The sequence below is a fragment of the Pogona vitticeps genome, chromosome 2 (assembly GCF_051106095.1).
Source record: "Pogona vitticeps strain Pit_001003342236 chromosome 2, PviZW2.1, whole genome shotgun sequence".
NCBI lineage: Eukaryota > Metazoa > Chordata > Lepidosauria > Squamata > Agamidae > Pogona > Pogona vitticeps.
In genome coordinates, this window is record NC_135784.1 from 22,727,973 (window position 1) to 22,747,253 (window position 19,281).

The 19,281-nt window shown below is 46.0% G+C and overlaps 1 protein-coding gene and 6 non-coding genes across 14 annotated transcripts; 2 read left to right on the forward strand and 5 right to left on the reverse strand.

Moving 5' to 3' along the window:
- Window positions 1-1,853: 1,853 nt before the first annotated feature.
- Window positions 1,854-1,925, reverse strand: TRNAM-CAU (transfer RNA methionine (anticodon CAU)). Its single transcript has one exon. It is a non-coding gene; the product is annotated as a tRNA-Ile (tRNA).
- Window positions 1,926-2,477: 552 nt separating this feature from the next.
- On the reverse strand, window positions 2,478-2,551 carry TRNAN-GUU (transfer RNA asparagine (anticodon GUU)). Its single transcript has one exon. It is a non-coding gene; the product is annotated as a tRNA-Asn (tRNA).
- A 109-nt stretch (window positions 2,552-2,660) lies between these two features.
- On the forward strand, window positions 2,661-2,732 carry TRNAM-CAU (transfer RNA methionine (anticodon CAU)). The gene has a single exon. It is a non-coding gene; the product is annotated as a tRNA-Met (tRNA).
- A 1,379-nt stretch (window positions 2,733-4,111) lies between these two features.
- On the reverse strand, window positions 4,112-4,185 carry TRNAN-GUU (transfer RNA asparagine (anticodon GUU)). The gene has a single exon. It is a non-coding gene; the product is annotated as a tRNA-Asn (tRNA).
- Window positions 4,186-4,722: 537 nt separating this feature from the next.
- Window positions 4,723-4,796, reverse strand: TRNAN-GUU (transfer RNA asparagine (anticodon GUU)). Its single transcript has one exon. It is a non-coding gene; the product is annotated as a tRNA-Asn (tRNA).
- Window positions 4,797-7,017: 2,221 nt separating this feature from the next.
- TRNAV-AAC (transfer RNA valine (anticodon AAC)) lies at window positions 7,018-7,090 on the forward strand. The gene has a single exon. It is a non-coding gene; the product is annotated as a tRNA-Val (tRNA).
- Window positions 7,091-9,255: 2,165 nt separating this feature from the next.
- On the reverse strand, window positions 9,256-17,999 carry LOC110090352 (zinc finger protein 34). 8 transcript variants are annotated; one of them, XM_078388394.1, is made up of 6 exons: window positions 17,857-17,999; window positions 17,268-17,346; window positions 16,493-16,568; window positions 15,044-15,151; window positions 12,544-12,879; window positions 9,256-11,087 (listed from the first exon to the last, which is right to left on the reverse strand). In XM_078388394.1, the coding sequence occupies exons 4-6, from the start codon at window positions 15,075-15,077 to the stop codon at window positions 10,252-10,254; spliced, it is 1,206 nt and encodes a 401-aa protein (XP_078244520.1). In that variant the 5' UTR covers window positions 15,078-15,151; window positions 16,493-16,568; window positions 17,268-17,346; window positions 17,857-17,999; the 3' UTR covers window positions 9,256-10,251. The 8 variants fall into 8 exon arrangements, with proteins under 8 accessions (XP_078244520.1, XP_078244514.1, XP_072844699.2 ...); XM_078388388.1 differs by having other exon boundaries at window positions 15,044-15,170; window positions 17,857-17,998; XM_072988598.2 differs by having other exon boundaries at window positions 15,044-15,170; window positions 17,840-17,869.
- Window positions 18,000-19,281: the final 1,282 nt, after the last annotated feature.

A 19,281-nucleotide genomic window follows, 5' to 3' on the forward strand; every position in this document is an offset into this window, starting at 1 on the left:
AACCCAAGGAGTTCTAGTGTGAGAGATTTAGGTAGAAGATCCAACATGAACCCAATTTTTGGTTCTGCTGATGTTTTCTTCTGCTTTCTGCACTTCGATTATCTGGTGTGAAGCGGCATTAACTACAAGCCCCAATAACTAACACTTAACCATGTCAACAGATGTTGGGCAAGAGTTTCAGATGGGATATGGTGAGGTTTAGGGTTTCATAATTAATACAGTTTTTAACAAGCAAGGGCCAAAGGGGGGCGGGGAGTTCTCCTTCAAGCTAGAACTGAACTGGCACCCCAAGGATGGCTAGAGTCAAACACGCTAGAGTCTTCGGCTATGCCATCTGAGCTGCCAACAGGCAGCTTCTTGCTTGTTTTGTTCTGTCTTGGGAGATCTCCAGTCTGGTTTTTAGCCCTGGCCACCACAGAACTCTTATTCCCCCCACCAAAAATTAATAATACAAAAAGTTATATATATAACATGGGATGTGTGTGTGTGTGTGTGTGTGTGTGTGTGTGTGTGTGTGTACACAAGAATTAATAATACAAAAAGTTCTCTCTCTATGTATAGAGTGATGGGCATCTAATCCTTTGTGCTATGCACACATGGGTTTTTGTCTCAAGGAGAGTCTCCATCCCATATATAGAGAGAGAACTTTTTGTATTATTAATTCTTGGGGGGGAATAAGAGTTCTGTGGTGGCCAGGGCCAAAAACCCGACTGGAGATATATATACACCAGAGTCTCCATCCCATGGAGAAAAGTACCAATAAGGGTGAGACAAAAACCCATGTGTGCAGAGCACAAAGGATTAGGTGCCCATCAATTTTGCCATCACGTTGTCACAGGTGGTTCATTCACAGGTGTCCCTGGGTGGGCTCGAACCACCATCCTTCTGGTTAACAGCCGGACGCAATAACCTATTGAGCCACAGAGACCCTGGTGGTGGTGGTGGTGGTGCCCTCCCTCAGCCTCCCTTTGGCCTGAGGTTTCATGGATAGAGTGAATCTGGCCAATGGCCTGACAAGCCCCCTCAGGTCCCTTTTGTCCCATCCAGCAGAGTGGCACAGAGAGTGCATGCTGGGCCCAGAACCCAGAGATCGATGGATCAAAAACAGCTTCTGCTAGACAACTGATTTTTTTATTTATTTATTTGCCTCTGATCCCACCTTAAACAATGCTGTTGGTTCATAGCTTTTATGGTATTAAATGTGCAATTATTCACTTCCTTCAGGCAACAGGCCTAGAACATTCCATGTTTTCTCTCCAGGAACACTACTTGAGCACAAAAACACCATGGCAGACATATTATTAGCAGGCCAACTTCTCAGCGATGGTGTTCGTTATGAAATCCCACCTTAGGTGTCCTCTCACAACCTATTTCAACACTTTGCAGGAGTCTTGTGATTCAGGCCTGGGTCCTGGTTGGCAGAGACCTTCCTCTATGTAGGAAGGCAGGCGTGAGCTGGAACTCAAATCTGGGTCACAAGCTTGGGAAGCTCACATAATACCTCCACACCACTGGTGCAGCTGAAGTGGGCCTTTTTTTTCCTCAGAAAGAAGGCTGTGGGGAAGCTTCACAGTGCAACCAGCCCTCCTGGCTCTCTCAGGTGTTCAGGCATTTCACAGTCACAGAGAATTGGTCCTGAGAAAGAAGAGGCTGTCTGGCTAAGAGCCACATAGAGCAGGGCAGAAGATTCACCATTTCTGGGCCAGTTGGCAGACAGAAGGTGAGGCTTCTGAAAGTTTAGTTTAAAAAAAACCAGAATGAAAATATACCAAGAGCAGGAACACACACACACACACATATACACACACACATTTTCTTCAGCTTGGCATCAGAGACAAAAGGCATCCGCTCCCTAGCAGAGGATGGTTTCGATCCATCGACCTCTGGGTTATAGGCCCAGCACGCTCCCGCTGCGCCACTCTGCTGGATAAGGGGCAAGGGAGCTGGGAGGGCTTCTTGGCCCATTTGTCATTTGTAGCATGTCTAGCTGTGAAAGCTGAGGATAAGCTAGGGCTCCTGCTCAAAAGAGAGAGACAGGCCTGAGGCTGCAACATTTTATTGCATCCAAGCAGTAGGACAGAAAACATTTAGTAGCCAGTGACAGCTAGTGACACCAATTTAAGCTGCTGGAGGTTTAGCCTGGATTTTACTGGTGTTCTCTGAGGTACTGAACCAAATTTGGGGGGAACGTTCAGAACCTTGGACAGCTACAATGAAAACCTGGAATGGATTCTCACCACCTAATTGGTCATTTGTCAGGCTTCCTAGTAGTATTAGGTCTTTATATGTGTGAGGGAAATTGCAAATCACTAGCCTTGTGGGACTCTGATCGTAAGGGATCTCTCCTTGGAATTTGGAGCTGAACTGGCAGCGTAAAATAAGTACCAATAAGGGTGTGTGCATGAGGAACACAATGGATTAGAAGTCCATCACTTTCACCACTCGGCCACCTCATCAACAGTGGGGCCCTCCATCGCCGTCCCTGGGTGGGCTCGAACCACCATCCTTCTGGTTAACAGCCAGACGCGCTAAACTATTGCGCCACAGAGACCCTGGTGTTGTGCCCTCCCTCAGCCTCCCTTTAGTCCGAGGCTTCATGGATAGAGTGAATCGGAGGCCAATGGCCTGACAAGCCCTCCCAGCTCCCTTGCCTCTTATCCAGCAGAGTGGCGCAGCGGGAGCGTGCTGGGCCCATAACCCAGAGGTCGATGGATCGAAACCATCCTCTGCTAGCCGGCTGATGCTTTTTCCCTTTGACACCAGGCTAAACAAAGCAGGTCCTTCCAACTTTTGCTCATAACATTTTCCACTAACCATTTCCAACCATTTTGCCTATGATGGCTCCTGGTCAGGCAGCCCCACATCAGCCTTTCTCAGGACAAAGCAACTGTGACAATGAAGGGCCCCCTGAAAGAACGGGCCAAGCCATCTGCTCTGTGCGGCTGCCTCACGAGTTCAAATCTCCAGGGCCGGATGAACTGCATCCAAGAGTATTGAAGAAAGCTGGTTGTTTCCCACTTCTTGTCCTCCCCACTGATCTCCACCTCCCCATATCCGGGACTTTAGGAAGCTCACAATGGAACTGTAACAAATACAAAGTAGGTAAAAAGCCCTCTCCTTAGCAGTCAGCCAAGAATTGCTGGATGGCTCAGTGGTTTAGGTCCGGTTGGGAGTTCCGATTCCCCACTGGTCTCCTTGACAGGGGATAGACTTTGATGATCCATAGCAGAGGTCCCCAACCCCCGGTCTGCGGCCCATGCCAGTCCATGGCCTAAATCGGACCGGGCCAGGGAGACCTCCTGCCCCACCCCACACGCACTCACCCCCGCACAGCCTGTTTGCGCCTGCGTACGAGCACACGAATCCCCACACAAGCGCTGCGCCACCCTTCGCGCATGGCCATGAGCACAGCCGGGTGCACTGCCTTCCCCAGCGCGGGACTAAAAAAGTTGGGGACCACTGATCCATAGGGTCCTCTGCAGTTCTAGGATGAGAACCTAGAACTGCAGAGGACCCTGTCCATAGGGATTTTATAATTGGAGGCTCTTCATTGAAAAGGATCTGCTTAGATAAAAAGGTCTTTTCCTGCCCCTGGAATGAAGATCCTTTTCCTTCGGGAATGTGCTAACAAGAGCTAACCAGTTTCACTTATCTTCTGACCTAGACTTGGCTCTGGGCTGTCATAGCTCCTTCGGCTTTTCTGCAATTCCAAAATGTATAAGTAACACAAAGGTCTAAACGTTGACCCACATCAGAGTCTTCACCACCTTGACCTTTTATTTTATGAAAGGGAAAAATAGAGAGAGAGATGGCATGGAAAACCCACATCACCTGCACCCAGAGTGCAGAGGCATCAGGTGAAGCTCCCAGCCTTGTGATCTGGGTTCAAGTCTATGGTTGGCACAGACCTTCCTTTAGGATATTTTTTTTTTCGTCCCAGAAATCGAGACAACACAAGCAGCTGGATGATTGCATGCACAAGAGACTTTGCCCCTTGAAAGAAAATGTTAATAATTGTTGGATTTGAACCCACGCGTGCTGAGCACAATGGAGTAGCAGTCCATCACCTTCACCACTCGGCCACCTCGTCCAGGGTGGGGCCCTCCACCGCCGTCCCTGGGTGGGCTCGAACCACCATCCTTCTGGTTAACAGCCAGACGCACTAACCGATTGCGCCACAGAGACGTGGGCAGTGAGTGGTGTGCCTCGAAGCCTCTTAGCCTGAAAATCTCATGGCCAGAGAGGCCAAATTGGCCCAACAAGCCATATCAGCTCATTTTCTTCCTCTCCTGCAGAGTGGTGCAGGCAGAGAGTACTGGGCCCATAACTCAGAGGCTAAGGGATCAAACACATCTTCTGCTAGCTAGCAGATGCTTCCCCCCCCCTTAAACCTAAACCAAGTTAAACTAAGGGAAACTCGTATTGCTTCCTCCGGGGAAGAAAAAGACTCACACCAGCTGCACCCCTGGTGCAGAGGTATCACATGACGCTCTCAGTCTTGTGACCCGGGTTGGAGTCCTGATTGGCATAGAATTTCCTCTAGGATTTTTGGTTTCCAGAGATTAAAGTAACATGGATGTCTGCGTGCACAAGAAACTTTGCCCCATGGAGAAAAGCATCGGCGAGGGTGGGATTCAAACTCACGCATGCAGAGCACCACGGATTTGCAGTCCATCGCCTTCACTACTCGGCCACCTCTTCCAAGGTGGGGCCCTCCACCGCCGTCCCTGGGTGGGCTCGAACCACCATCCTTCTGGTTAACAGCCAGACGCGCTAACCGATTGCGCCACAGAGACGTGGGCAATGGCTTGCCTATATTTCTCTTCATCTGAAATCTCACGGCCAGGGATGACAAATGGACCAAGAAGCCATTTCAGTTCAGTCGCTTCCTGTCCAGCAGAGTGGTGCAGCCAGAAGGTACTGGGTCCATAACTCGGAGGCTGAGGGATCAAAACCTTCCTTCACCAGGTAGCTGATGCCTTTTTCTTTTTGCTCAGTCCCAACCTCAACCAAAGGGACTGACCCCTTCCCACTACCGGACAGGAGCCTTTCTGCTATATATATTTAAAAATCTCCAGTGCAGTCATTTGCTCGCTCTCTCATTTCTCTCTGGTAACACACCTAGAGCTGTAATGTCAAGACAGCTACGAAACTGTCTTGCTTTCTAGTTAACACCTTCAAAGTCCAGCATTGTACCTAGGCTATTTGGTAAAGTTCACTTTCTCCAAAGACAGGGGGAAATTGATTCATTTGAAACGTCGTGCTGGAGGAGAGCTTTGTGGATGCCCTGGACTGCCAGAAAGATGAACAACTACAAGTTCCATGAACAGGGTACACAAGTCTGTAATTTCAAGGAACTGTGAGTAAAGAAAAAAAATGTAAGTCTTCAAATCTCTCAGAATGCGTTATTGAGAAGTGTATCAGCTTTTCTTCCTCTCTAGCAGAGTGGTGCAACTGGAAGGTGTTAAGCCCACATCTCAGAGGTTGAGGGATCAAAATCTTCCTTTGGTGCCTAACTGATGCCTTTTCTCTTTTCGCTCAACTTAAACCAAAGGAACGGGCCCTTCCCACTGCTGGACAGAAGCCTTTCTGCTATTAAAACAACAACTAAAGTACAGCTACTATATTTGCTTCTCTCTGTTAATATACACAGAGAGGTCTAGGTTTTGTTAATCAATGATACATACTCTTCACAAAACTCCATGCCAGACTTTCTATTAGCAGGCTGATTTCTCCACAGCTGTTAACGAGGAATTCCCCAATGAAGTGCCCCTCCCTCAGTCAATGCCATGCTGCAGAGCAGGCAAATCAAGATTTGGAGGTTCTAGACCGCCTCACTTTGTGAGACACAACCCAGGGTAGTTTACATAAGCAGAACATACAGCTTAGATTATTCATGTCCCACCCCCACATAGAAATTAATTGCCCACTCCTAGCTTAGTGGCTAAAGGTCTGCCCTTGTGATCTCAGAGGCCCCTCGTGACCTCACAACGGCCTGGTCCCAGGACTCAGATGTCTCCCCCCGAAGTTTCCAGGAACTCAGCATCGTTGATCTGACAAACCTTACTCGAGAGGGAATGTGAAGAACAGAAGAAGTGGGAAAAGGAGCCCAGCATACTCCCACTCTGTTAGAGAGAAACTCTGCTATTGTCTTTACCATCAAAACGTTGAAAAATACCGCAAGCAAAAAAAAAAAAACCATTTCTTTTTCCATTCCAGCAGTCTTTTGACATTAGCCATCATCCTCGTCCTAGAACCGCAGAGGACCCTATGGATCATCAAAGTCTATCCCCTGTCAAGGACATCCAATGGGGAATCGAACTCCCAACCGGACCTAAACCACTGAGCCATCCAGCAGTTCTTGGCTGACTGCTAGCGAGAGGGCTTTTTACCTATTTTGTCTGTATTTGTTACAGTTCCATTGTGAGCTTCTTAAAGTCCCAGGTATGGGGAGGTGAAGGTCAGTGGTGAGGACAAGAGGTGGGAAATAACCACCTTTCTTCAATACTCTTGGATGCAGTCCATCCGGCCCTGGAGATTTGAACTCGTTCCAGGTAATAAGGTATTCCTCCAGTATTGATCTCCAGCTGCAGTCCTGTCCCCTCCACTTGCACTTCACATTTGTCTGGTGGCTCATATAGTCTGTCCTTCGGGAAAAGACTGAACTAAAATCTCCCCTCCAAAAGGATTCTCCAATGCCTCCCAGTTTGGGACCCAGTGCTTGGAGTTGAGGGAACCTTGTGGCACAGGGGTTAAACTGCAGTACTACAGTCAAGAATCTGCTCATGACCTGAATTTATACGGATTAAGTTCGTACGTCAAGGTAGCACTGTACCCAGCTCATGGGAGGGGGGAGGACCAGAGAGCGCTTTAACCGCTATGGGGCAGTACAGAAGCAACACACGCTTTGCTTTTGGATTTGCTTTACTTCTTTCCCCTGCCCTGTAAACGTTCAGTTCCCTGTGAGTTTCACTCACTCAAACAAGGAAGTGGGTAGAGGAGAACTATCATCCTTCTGTTTCTGTAGTGTAGTGGTTATCACATTTGCCTAACACGCAAAAGGTCCCTGGTTCGAAACCAGGCAGAAACATGCATTTTTCCCCCAGATTAAAAATAGAGCCTCAGCCAAAGGAGGAGGAGAGGGAGAAGTGCCAGAAAGAGCTGAGGCACTGAGGGGAGTGTGGTTTTCCAGATTTCCTGGATTGGCCTTTACTTGCTCTGACTTGCACAGGCCTTCCTTCAACCTAGACCAGTGTCTCCAACTTTTGGGTCCCTGAATGTTCTTGGACCGTAACTCCCAAGAGCCCTTTCCAGCACAGCGGAGAGTGAAGGCTTCTGGGATTTGCAGTCCAAAAACATCTGGGGACCCAAGGTTGGGAGCCGCTGACCTAGATGGATATTTCTTAGGGCTCCTTTTCCCACTTCTGTTCTTCACATTCCCTCTCGAGTAAGGTTTGTCAGATCAACAATGCTGAGTTCCTGGAGACTTTGGGGTATAGCGAGGCCAGCTCGGTAAATTCAGTGGTGTTGTAAAGTAATCACTCATGGACACAAGAAAAACTTTTGCTTAAGTTCTTTGTTAGTTCTTTCCAGCATGGAAGTTCTTTCCAGCGTCTCTCATCATCTCTGTGTCTCATCAGCATTCCTTTGTTTGCTGCTGCTTCTTTATCAGTTCTGGTCTCAGCCACCTGTCAGAGTGATTTATTGCCTTCATAAAAACGCCTACGTGCCTCATATTACAGCCTGACACCTTATACAGCTTCTAGGCATATATATACAAGCCTACTAACCTACATCACACCATACAATAATAGAGGAAATGAGGAAATACTTCTTCCTGTTGCCTCCAGGACAGGCCCACATGGCACATAGATATATGGAAAATACATAGACTAAGGAAAAATACTAGACTAGCTAAATATATGCTATTTGTTTTTAGTAGAACCATATCCCAACATTGGGGGGAGAAATCTGAGTCCTGGGACCAGGCCGTTGTGAGATCACAAGGGCAGACCTTTAGCCACTAAGCCAACTGGTAGCAGCAATCCTTGGTTGCCTTTCTATTTCTGTTTAGTCTGTGGTATTGAGGCACTCAATCTTTCACTGTTGTAGTTTATATGTTCTGCTTATGAAAACTACCCTGGTTTATGTCTCACAAAGTGAGGTGGTCTAAAGCCTCCAGATCTTGATTTGCCTGATCTGCAGCATGGCATTGACTGAGGGAGGGACACTTCGTTGGGGAATTCCTCGTTAACAGCTGCGGAGAAATCGGCCTGCTAATAGAAAGTCTGGCATGGAGTTTTGTGAAGAGTATGTATCATTAACAAAACCTAGACACCGCTGTGTATATTAACAGAGAGAAGCAAATGACTGTACTTTAATTGTTGTTGTTTTAATAGCAGAAAGGCTTCTGTCCAGCAGTGGGAAGGGCCCGTCCCTTTGGTTTAAGTTCAGCGAAAAGAGAAAAGGCATCAGTTAGGCACCAAAGGAAGATTTTGATCCCTCAATCTCTGAGATGTGGGCTTAGCACAGACCTGAGCAAAGTGCGGCCCGAGGGCCACATACGTCCCGCAAGCTGCTCCTGTCTGGCCCGCCGGACATCAAAACCATGTACAGCTTTTTGTCTAAAGTTGATCAGTTGCTTATCTTTAACATACGGCAAAAAAAATTCTTTAGTATTTGTGAAGATTAACAAGTTTAAAATAAAAACAATCATAATATCAGTGTTTCATTTTATTTTTAAGTAAAGTTGGTTCGGCCCCTGAACACAGTTCAGATTTTTTTCATGTGGCCCCTCTAAAGAAATTAATTGCCCACCCCTGGCTTAGCACCTTCCAGCTGCACTACTCTGCTAGAGAGGAAGAAAAGCTGATACTCTTCTCACTCTGAGACATTTGAAGACTTAAAAAAAATTCTTTACTCACAGTTCCTTGAAATTACAGACTTGTGTACCCTGTTCGTGGAACTTGTAGTTGTTCATCTTTCTGGCAGTCCAGGGCATCCACAAAGCTCTCCTCCAGCACCATGTTTCAAATGAATCAATTTCCCCCCCCCCCCCCGTCTTTAGAGAAAGTGAACTTTACCAAATAGCCTAGGTACAATGGTGGACTTTGAAGGTGTTAACTAGAAAGCAGCAGGACAACATCCATCCTATATCGCTAATGCCATAAGTATTACATGCCATACTGCTACCCCTGGCTTTTCCCTGGCAGGTTTTCTGAAATGCTAATAAAACCCTACTTAAGAAGAAGGAAATTAAACAAAAAACATACAGTGATTTTTATTTAGTTAAGAGGAAACAATACACACAGAGAGAGACAAAAGAAGCCGTTCAAGAGCATGATGGAGGAAGGGGGTGGGGTTCCTTCCAAAACAACCCAGTTCTGGAATGTTCCAGGCCAATCTCTACACAGGTGCAAGATCCACGTGGGTGAGCCACACCGGCCATGTAAAACTCTCTTCTATTAGGCTGAATTACTCTGAAACATTTCCAGAGTTTAGAGTGTAGCCAGGCCAGCAGTGAGGATTCCTGGCAAAGAGGCCTCTATACCTGAGCAGCCTTCATGCCCCCGAGGAGTCTGAACCCTGAAGACACCGTGGTTTCTTGTGGGTTTCAGGTCTGGCTACCTGTCTGTGCATCCTTTGCTTCCTGTGACCCAATTTGATGGCACCTGACTTCGGACTGTGTTTGACTTCACCTCTTGGGTATAATCCCTGCCACTCACTGTTCTGGATTGGACTCTATGGCCCTGGATGGCTTCTCGATTTTAGCTTTGGATCTCCTTCACGGGATTCACCAGACCCACTGGCAGGACTCTTGTCTGTCTTTAACTTGACTTTTTTTTCTTCTTCTTTAATTCTCCTCCCAGAATCCCACTCACCGGACTCATCGGCTAAGAAGGTACCCCTGCCAGTGTGAACCTCAGACTGTTGAAGCCAGGGTGGATATAAATTAATGTGTGTTTTAAAATCAAATTGATTTAAATCATGATTTAATTTTTTAAAAAAAAAATGAAATTAAATCATCAGAACAATCCAATTTTTAAAAAATTTAAATCATGATTTAAATCAGTTTAATTTAAATCAAAATCCACTCTGGTGGGTGGAGGCCTGACACTAGGGCAAACCTGTTCACAATCAAGACAACAGCTTCACTGAACGTTTCACAAACCATTATCCGTGAGTGAGAAAATTCTTCTGGCATGAACACCCAAAAGATTGGCCCTCGGCTATTTCACACCTCCCAGGGTCTCATATCAGAACAATCCCTACTGAAGCTTGGCCCATGCTTGGAGGGTCACCCACACAGGGCCTTTCCCGCATGTGGATCTTCTTGTGTCTATCAAGAGATGTTTTCCGTGTGTAGCTTTTCCCACACTCAGAGCACTGGTGGGGTTTTTCTCCTGTGTGCGTTCTCCAGTGTCTAATAAGGTTCGATTTCCAGCTGAATCTTACCCCACAAGCAGGGCACCGGCAAGCTTGCTCTCCGGTAGGGGCCTTCTGGTCTATCATGGAGGAAGCTCTCTGCCTGAGACACCGGCCACAATCCAAAGGGCACCGGTGGGGATTCTCACCCTGGTGGTTCTTCTTGTGTGTCAGGAGGTCGATCAGGTGAGAGAAGCGCTTCTCGCAATCCGAGCACTGATAGATCTTCTCCCTGATGTGGGCTCTCTCGTGGGCGACCAAGTCTGAACTCTCTTCAAAACACTTCTCGCAGTAAGAGCACGAGTAGGTTTTGGGCCCTTCTGTTGGTATTGTCTGATCCTCGGCCTGATCAGGGCTCAGAGGGAGGATTCTTGCCATACACGCTTGGTCCCGCTTTCCTCTCTTGTTGCTCGTGAGCTCCTCAAAAAATGCCCACCTAGGTTCTCTTTCAACACCTTCCTCACAAAGCAAAGCGACACTGGGCTCTCTGTCCAGCAGGCTTCTGGCCTCCGGCTGAAATCCACACGCCTCTTCCATTTTGGGGCTCCGAAAACACTTTCCTTTGTCTTTCCCCAGAGAAGCCCCGCTGGGATTTGTTCTCTCCATTCGTTCTGGCCTAAAGTTCTCTTGGGGCTCAAGCAAGTGGCTGCCACTTCCTGATGCTAGGAAAGAAGCAATGACATTTGTTTACTTACAGATCCTGATAAATCACACAAAGCTTGGAAAAGTCCCTTTTTAAAATAACAAATGCCATAATCCCCCAGCTTGGTGGCCAGACTACCTAAAACAACTCTAGGAGTTGGCAGTCCATAAATAGTTAACTTTTCCAAGCGACAAAACCCCTTCTACCTAAAGATTTCAGCACAGTTTATGAAAATGACTATAAACCAAGGGTTGGGAACCTGTTGGCAGAGCTGTATGTGCGTAAGGCTGATGGCATCACCAGCCACAGACTGCCATCTTTAAGTTTCCTATCTCCAAACCTCAAGTTTTGAGGCTCCCTAGGGGTCCTTTCAACTTGAGGAAGCCTTTGGGAGCCTCAGGATGAGGAGAGTGTGACGATCGCTCACGTCATTCACAGCATTCATAGTCATGAGCTGATCTGCATGAGCCTATGAGAGGAGTGGAGAGTAGGAGTCAGCAGCTACATGAGGTTTGGCGGGAGAAGGAGGAGTCAGATAAGGGCTGGTTAGTCAGAGAGAGGGAACAAATACTGCGTGATAAGGCTGGTAAATAGGTAGAGAAGGTGGTAATGATATTGCAAGGGAAAGGAAGTACCGTATTTTTTCGTATATAAGACACCCCCATGTATAAGATACCCCCACTTTTCTAATCCAAAATTAAGAAATCTAAGTGGGGCTTAGCAAGTGTAGGGGGAAAGGGAGCAAAGTGCTGCAGGATCGCTTTGATCCCTGCTTTCCCCTCCACTTGCTTTTGTTCTCTCCTCAGCTTACTTCCGTGTATAAGACGACCCTCAATTTTTAGTCTAAAGATTTTAGACAAAAGTATAATCTTATACATGGAAAAATACGGTATGTACTGAGAGGATTGTTGATAATTTGCTTGTGTATAATGTGTACCTGAAGGACTTCTGTTATTATTCAATCTGCTTCACTTCAATAAATAAGTTCTGTTTGTGTTCACAAGTCAAGTGTCCTGACAAATGTCATTTATATTGTGGATTGAGGTAATCCACTGGTGACAGCAAGAGGAAAATGTGAAGGGAGCCTTTCTGGGGGCAAAACAAGCAGGAGCCACAAGGGTGAACGCCACAGAGAGTGTTCAATGTCCCAAAACACCAACCACCAGGACCAGCAGGGAAGACTCTGGATGCATTCCAACACAATGGAGCGCTAACTGAATAAGCGCTAAACAGGGCAGTTTACCAAGGTGCCTTCCAGCAGGATTTCCAGAAGCCCAGCCTACCTCCAACATGGAGTGGGTAGACTGGGAGCCACATCCCCACTGGAGGCCCAGTTTCCCTCCTTTAGGTAGACCAGGCTCCTGCTGGGCACCACAAAATGGCCACCCAAGTATGGACCGAGAACAGATCAACATTGCGCAAGGCCACGTGACGCAGGGTGTTCCCGTTCTGAAGCAAGAAGTATGGCATCTCACCTTCTCTCCTTGGCCACCACTGGAGATTAGAGCTCCCCTTTGAAGAGGCCTGGAAGGCCATCGCACGATACTTCAGGAAGGGCTGAGAGGGCGCCTGTCCTGAGAGGAGGGAGACTGCCATTGTCAGGAAGGACAGGAACTGATCCTCCCACTCCCCCTCTAAGCCGCCGGCTGGATTTTGCCCAAGTTCCGGCTGAGCCGGACTCTTCTCTCTGTCCGCGTCACCATGCAGGGAAACAGGCCCATCTTGTTCTTCCCTCTCCGTTCTCTGCCACGCTTGGTGAGCTGCGGTTGAGTCCTGTTCCTCCATATTGATTCCTGGGGGCACCTCCCGAACTGGAAAGAAAAACAACGCTAGGGGGAATCTGTTTGCTTTCACCTCGGCAATTTGTTTTTCCTTAATTCTGCTCCTGGATTAGACAACGGTATCCGTCTTAAAACGGTTGTCTGAGCTACAGGCTGACTTGGAAGCCACCGGCTGGCCCAAGAAGGCCCACCACCCCCTTTTAGGCTTCTGCGGGCATTGCAAAACCGAGAATTCCTGCAAGATACGACGAGGAGAGTCAACAGGCCCCTGCTTTGTGGATCCAGAGCTTGCTTTCATGTCATCCTGAGGCTGGGAGGGAGGCACTAAGGTAGCCATCCCTGGGTGGGATCATTAACCATCCTTTCACAGGATAAGGTCCCCACACACTTAGAGGAAGCTTTGCTTGGATCATGGGTATTGTATGCAGCGAGGAACCTACACACCCTAAATGCTGACAGAGTTGCTTCTAAAAGCTGGGTTACTAGGCAGCTGGAAGCCACTTGTGGCTTTGGAATGCTTGTTGAACACCAGGGGAGCTAGAGGCCGGGAGCAGAGTCCAAAATCAACTCAGGAGTCATGAATGGATGATCCTTGTCTAAAATCGCTGTGCTGTCATGAACCTGATTGTAGGACTGCTAGATGATGGCCTGGGCTGGAGTGGGAGGAGTAATAAGAGTAAAGCAAAGCCAAAAGCTAAGTGTGCTGCTTATATACCATCCCTTGGTGCTTAAAGCAGTCTCTGGGCAGTTTACAAATTAATTATACAGCCTGTACATTTCAAGCACACCCCCAGCAAGGGAGGTATTTAGTTTACCAAATTCAGAAGGATGGAAGGCTGAGTCAACCTTGGGCCAGCTACCCTGAGCGCATTGGGATCAAACTCGGGTCATAAGCAGGGTCTTGACTGCAATTTAACCCTCGTGCCATGAGGGGTACGTATAGGTAAAATGAACAACAGCATTCCATCACTATACAGTGGTGCCTCGCACAGCGAGGTTAATCCGTTCCGGATTAACCCTCGATGTGTGAAACATCGCTGTACGGAAAGAAAAAAGCCATTGGAATGCATTAAACTTAGTTTAATGCGTTCGAATCGGCTGATTTACTCACCGTACAGCAATGTTCCTCTATGGCCGGCAGACATTTTCGCGCCCTCCCCTCGCTTAACGAGGGCGCGAAAACGCTGCGCACAGCCATTTTGGGGCTTCCAGTGGCCATTTTGAAGCCACGGAACAGCTGATCGGCGGGTCGCAAAGCGAAGGTCGGTAAGCGAACCGCTTACTGACCTTCACTCTGCGATTTTTGCCCATTGGGGCCGTCGCTCTGCGATCGCATTAGTGATCGAAAAAACATCCCTGTAGAGCGAATTCATCGCTCTACGGGGCGCTCGTTGTGAGAGGCACCACTGTATATTGTTTCATAAGGACAACTACCATAAAAACAGAAAACAACCTAAGCCAGTTAAGACGTGAACTTGGGGAAAGGGAGAGAGAGAGGGAAGGTGATGGCCATTTTTAGAAAGACGGTAACTGCAATATTAGCTCTGTTCACACGGTTATGCTGGGCTGTCATCATAGTTTTGATTCAACTCAAATATTTTGATTGTTTAAATAAAAAAACCCTTGAAAGTTCAGGAGTACACTGTTTTTCAGACAGAAGCCAAAGCTTCCCTTCTCCTACTGGGAACATTCTATTCTGTATAGTTCTGTCTAGGTATGAGTGTCAGGATAAGTGCTTATGCTTGGTTTTCCAGATTTAAAACTCCCTACCGTCTGTAAAGGAGCTGGCTGAATAGCTCTGTGATTTAAGTCTCTGGCTGCAGAGCCAGATATTGCGTGTTCAAATCTCCCACTGCCTTCTGGGAGAAGAGCTTGCCTGGGCAGCCTTGGGTGAGCTGCACAGGTCCCAGGGCTCCCCCTAGAGGATGGGAAGAGTAAACCACTTTTGAGTATTCCCCACCTGGAAACCCTAAGTCAGAATTTACTTGATGACACACAATTACATTGATAATTACCAACTGCAAAGAGGAAATGCCTTTCTTAAGGCTAAGTTACTGGCAGCAAGACTTCAAAGATAAAATGTTCTTGTTAGGTGAAAAATGATGGGGATTTCAGTCCACATCATCTGGTGGGTCACCCATCCTCCAATCCTGCTTTCGCCCCTACTCAACACAGAGAAGAAGGATATACTTACCCAGAGAGACAAATATCCTATAATTCTCCATCATGACTTCCTGGTAGAGGACCTTCTGGCCTGGATCCAAGAGAACCCACTCCTCTTCAGTGAAATACACAGCCACATCTTCAAAGGTCACAAGGATCTGGTTAAAGGGGAGGGGGAAGCACCACTTCAGGAAAGCATTCCCCAGCCTGACACTTTACAGATGTGTGCAACTACAAATCCTATTATCCTCAGCCAGAAGTCTGAGGGTGGTGTTTATACAAACGTGACATGGTGGATTTGATTTAAATCATATCTAGTGTATATCTAGTGTTTTTAACTTTTAAAGTATTGCTTTTTAATGACGTAAGCCACCTCAGGTCCTTGTTAAACAGAAAGGCAGGGTATAAACAAACAAAAAATCCTTTTAAAAAGGATTTTTAAAAATTATTTATATATTTTTAAAAATTGATTTGTTTTTAAATTTAAACTGTGATTAAAATCAATTTGATTTTTTAAAAAAAAAACATTGACTTTTTTAAAACTCCCTGAGTAGGAAGGGCGAGGTTGGGAAAGGAGATGTCATCTCCTGAAAGAGCACTACTGACAGTACCAAGAACAAAATGTGCAACTTGTGGACATTAATGTCAACTGCACTGTGTCATTTCCTTGGTCAGCTAACGAGTTTCCAACCTGATTGCTAATCAATGACAAAATGGCTTTAAGGTTTAAAAATAATTCCCCCCATTCAATGTTAATGTACATGATTGGCCTAATACAAGGAGATCAAAAATAATAAAAGGACTAGACTAACAGAGATTTTGGATTTTTTCTTGCAATCAACACAGCAATATTCTTTTAGAAATATGTAATACTTTTTAAAATTTAATGATTTTTCAAAGATATTTCTATATCTAGTGTTTTTAACTTTTAAAGTATTGCCTTTTAATGATGTAAGCTGCCTCAGGTCCTTGTTAAACAGAAAGGCAGGGTAAAAATATTTTAAATAAATAAATAAATAAATAAATAAATAAATAAATAAATAAATAAATAAATAAATAAATAAGCAAGCAAGCAAGCAAGCAAGCAAGCAAGCAAGCATGTGACCTTTGGAAAGCAGAAAGGCCACTCAATTTCCTCTTTAACTCACTGCTCTGGCATCACCATATTGCCTGTACAGTGGACCCTTTACTTACAGACGGTTTGACTTACAGACTTTTTGAGTTACAGACTTCTCTGGCCGCAAAATTTAGGTTCAACTTGCAGCCTGAGAATTGTCTTACAGACCAGAAAAAAACCAAAATGGAAGAAAAACAGCCTGTTACGGGATTAATCGGTTTTCAATGCACTGTAGGTCAATGGAGACCTGACTTACAGACTTTTTGACTTGAGAACCGCCTTCCAATACGGATTAAGTTCTCAAGTCAAGACCCCACTGTAATTATTAAATAATAAGACTAAGAATAACAATAATAACAATACTTGAGATGGCTTCACTGCAGGTTCTTCCTCATCGCTACATAAATGGTTAGATCCCATGCATATCTGGGACATCATCCTAAGTGGGAGACAAACACAGTAAGATATGTTGTTTCCATGCATCCATCATTAACATAAGCATCCACAAAATTAAAATATTCCATATAAATGATAAAATGCAATAAAACCTAGCAATGAAGTAAACACTGACATATAAAACTGTATTTCACATAAGTATGTAGTAGACCACCATTTTCAGCCTCCAAAGGCCTGCCAAAACAACTCTCCTTCCATCCATTCCTGAATCCTTACAGAGATGTCATACTTTGGAAGGATTCAGAAAAAGATTTTCGATGCATGGCAGCAAGAACATAGAAGGATCTTTTCTGAATAAATTCCAGCTGAACTGCATTCATGGTTGGCACCTTTAAACTGAACCTTAATTGGCATGGGGGGGGGATCATATGGGGGTCCCAAGTCATATAAGACTTTAAAAACAAAATAATGGATCAGAGTGCTTGAGCTGAGATGAAAATCTAACGCCTTATTTCCCTTTTCTAAGCCAGACAAACCACCCAGGATGTTGGAAAGATGAGTGACAAGCACATAGGTTGGAGAGGGTGTATACGTGGAAGAAGATAACAAAGAGTTCGCTAGCAAGATCTTAAATAAACAGGTTCTCAAATCTTATGCTTCAGGGCAGCCTTCTACAGTTCACATTTCCTTCAAAATAAACTCAAGTGACTATACACACACACACACACATACACACCCCTACCTGGTGTGGTGCAGCAAACAGAGTGACAGGCTAGGACTCAAGAGGTCTGGGTTCGAGTCCCTGCTCAGCCATGGAAACTCTGTAAGGGAAGATGGAACTGGTAAGATCACTTCTTAAATATTTCATCGACCTCGAAAGCCCTCTCAGGGTCGCTGTAAGCCGCTTCTGACCGGTCGGTACAGAACATGAATAACCTGGTCTCTTCTTACCCCACCCTGTGTTCCTCCTCACAACCCTGTGAGGTAGGTAGGTCAGTCAGAGAGACAGATCGGGTGTCTTTAGAGTCACCTAATAGGTTTTAATGGCTCAGTCCCGAGATCTGTAGTTCTAGGATTACTGTTATGATGATGATCTCTCTGGACCCGAACTTCCAAAGTCCCAGGCTAGCACTCTAACCACTATGCCAGGCTGACTTGGGTTTGTCCAGCAGGGCAGTCCTCACACTGGGAGCGCGCATGCATGCATGCACACGCACACCCCTCTCCAAACCGTCTCCAAGCCATCCACGGCCAACCGTCACCCTCTGCCTGCAAACCCCCCAGCCCACCTCTCCCTTGTTACCCGGACCTCACCCGCTCCCGGAACCAACCTTCAGCGTCTGCAGACACCCATCGAAACAACGGAAACGAGGGAGGAACATTTTAAAAGGGACACCGCTTTTCCCCAGCGGAGCCAAGAGGGAACTTTCGCCATGGAGTTTATGGGCGGCTAGAGCGGCACTCAAAGTATGATGTGCTCCTCCCCTCCCCATCGCCGAGGCAGTCCGATAGAGATAGAAAAAGAGAGAGACGCATCTTCATCGGCAGAGAGAAGTCCATTTATTTATTCATCTACTTATTCAAGTAACTGAGTTACTTGACCAATTATTTCTTTATGTATTTAATATGCCACCTGTCTCCCAGAGGTGTTACTGAAGGAAGCTTACAGAATTGCATGAAATAATGAGAACTGATTTACAATAAAATCACAAACATCAATATGGAACTTAATGGTGAAAATAGCATTAAAAATAAATCCATTTTTAAAAAATAGAGCGTGGTGTCTCTTAATTTCCTTTGCAGCTGTGTGGCGAAACGTCCTCTATCCTCTGCACACTTAATTCAACTTGGTTGTTGAAAAACCAATCCAGAGGATCGCGGTGCTCCAAACATTGGTGGAATCACGGACTTCTGCCCTTTATTCCTGCACGTTTCCAATAGAACTGAAAGAAGGGTTAGCTTAGCCTGGCAACTCTCAGTTTCTCTGTCCATCCCTGGAAGATGCTGATGGTATATTAGATTTCCTGAATATTTTTGAAGCCATATGTTTTCTTCACCCCCACCCTCCGCTTAGAAGGGATTTTCAACATTACAGATCGGTAGGTATTGAAAGGAGTTGAGTAACAGTATTAAGAAGGGAGGGAAAACACTTCATCCATCCCTTCCTCCTCCTATGTACATCCCCAATGTAATGTGAAAGACAGAAAGAAATGCATACTTCCGCTCCAGACCTTTATTTTTGGACTACAGATTCCATTATCCCCCCTCCACTTAACACGGCCAACGCCTGCTACTTCCTTGGACAGTTTTACATTTTATTTGGTGGGAGGGGGGCCAATAGGGAATTTTTAATTATTTTTCATGAAAAATTAGTACAATCTTACAGATGCAGGGCACCTGCTGTTCTTGGGAGTGGAGAGGAATGGGATTTAAGACTGCCTTATGATGAGTCTTGTTCATTGCTTCCCATTCTCTGAGATTTCAGTGAACAAAAAGACTAGGAGGCAAATCCAGGTGATGTCAGGAAAGCAGGACAGGGTTAGGGTTGGGAAACGCTAAGAAATCCTTCTCGGCCAGCCATTTGCAGAAACAGTGTGATGGACCCAAAACTGTGAACCTGCTGGAATTCTGCAAGGTAACCTTCCTTTGACGCTGGCCTTTTTGATCTGCTGTGTTGTGCAAAAGGTATAAAACACACAGAGGGACCAAGTTCCAGCTGGGAATGAATGGAAATGGTTGTCCAAGGCTTAATGCTA

Excerpts from the sequence above, each read along its gene's own strand:
- LOC110090352 (XM_078388388.1), bottom strand. The coding sequence starts at position 16,567 with ATGATGTCCCAGATATGCATGGGATCTAACCATTTATGTAGCGATGAG. Across the intron at positions 12,880-15,043 it reads TAGGATATTTGTCTCTCTGG|TTCGGGAGGTGCCCCCAGGA; the intron begins GTAAGTATATCC and ends TTTTCTTTCCAG. Across the intron at positions 11,088-12,543 it reads GTGGTGGCCAAGGAGAGAAG|CATCAGGAAGTGGCAGCCAC; the intron begins GTGAGATGCCAT and ends CTTCTTTCCTAG.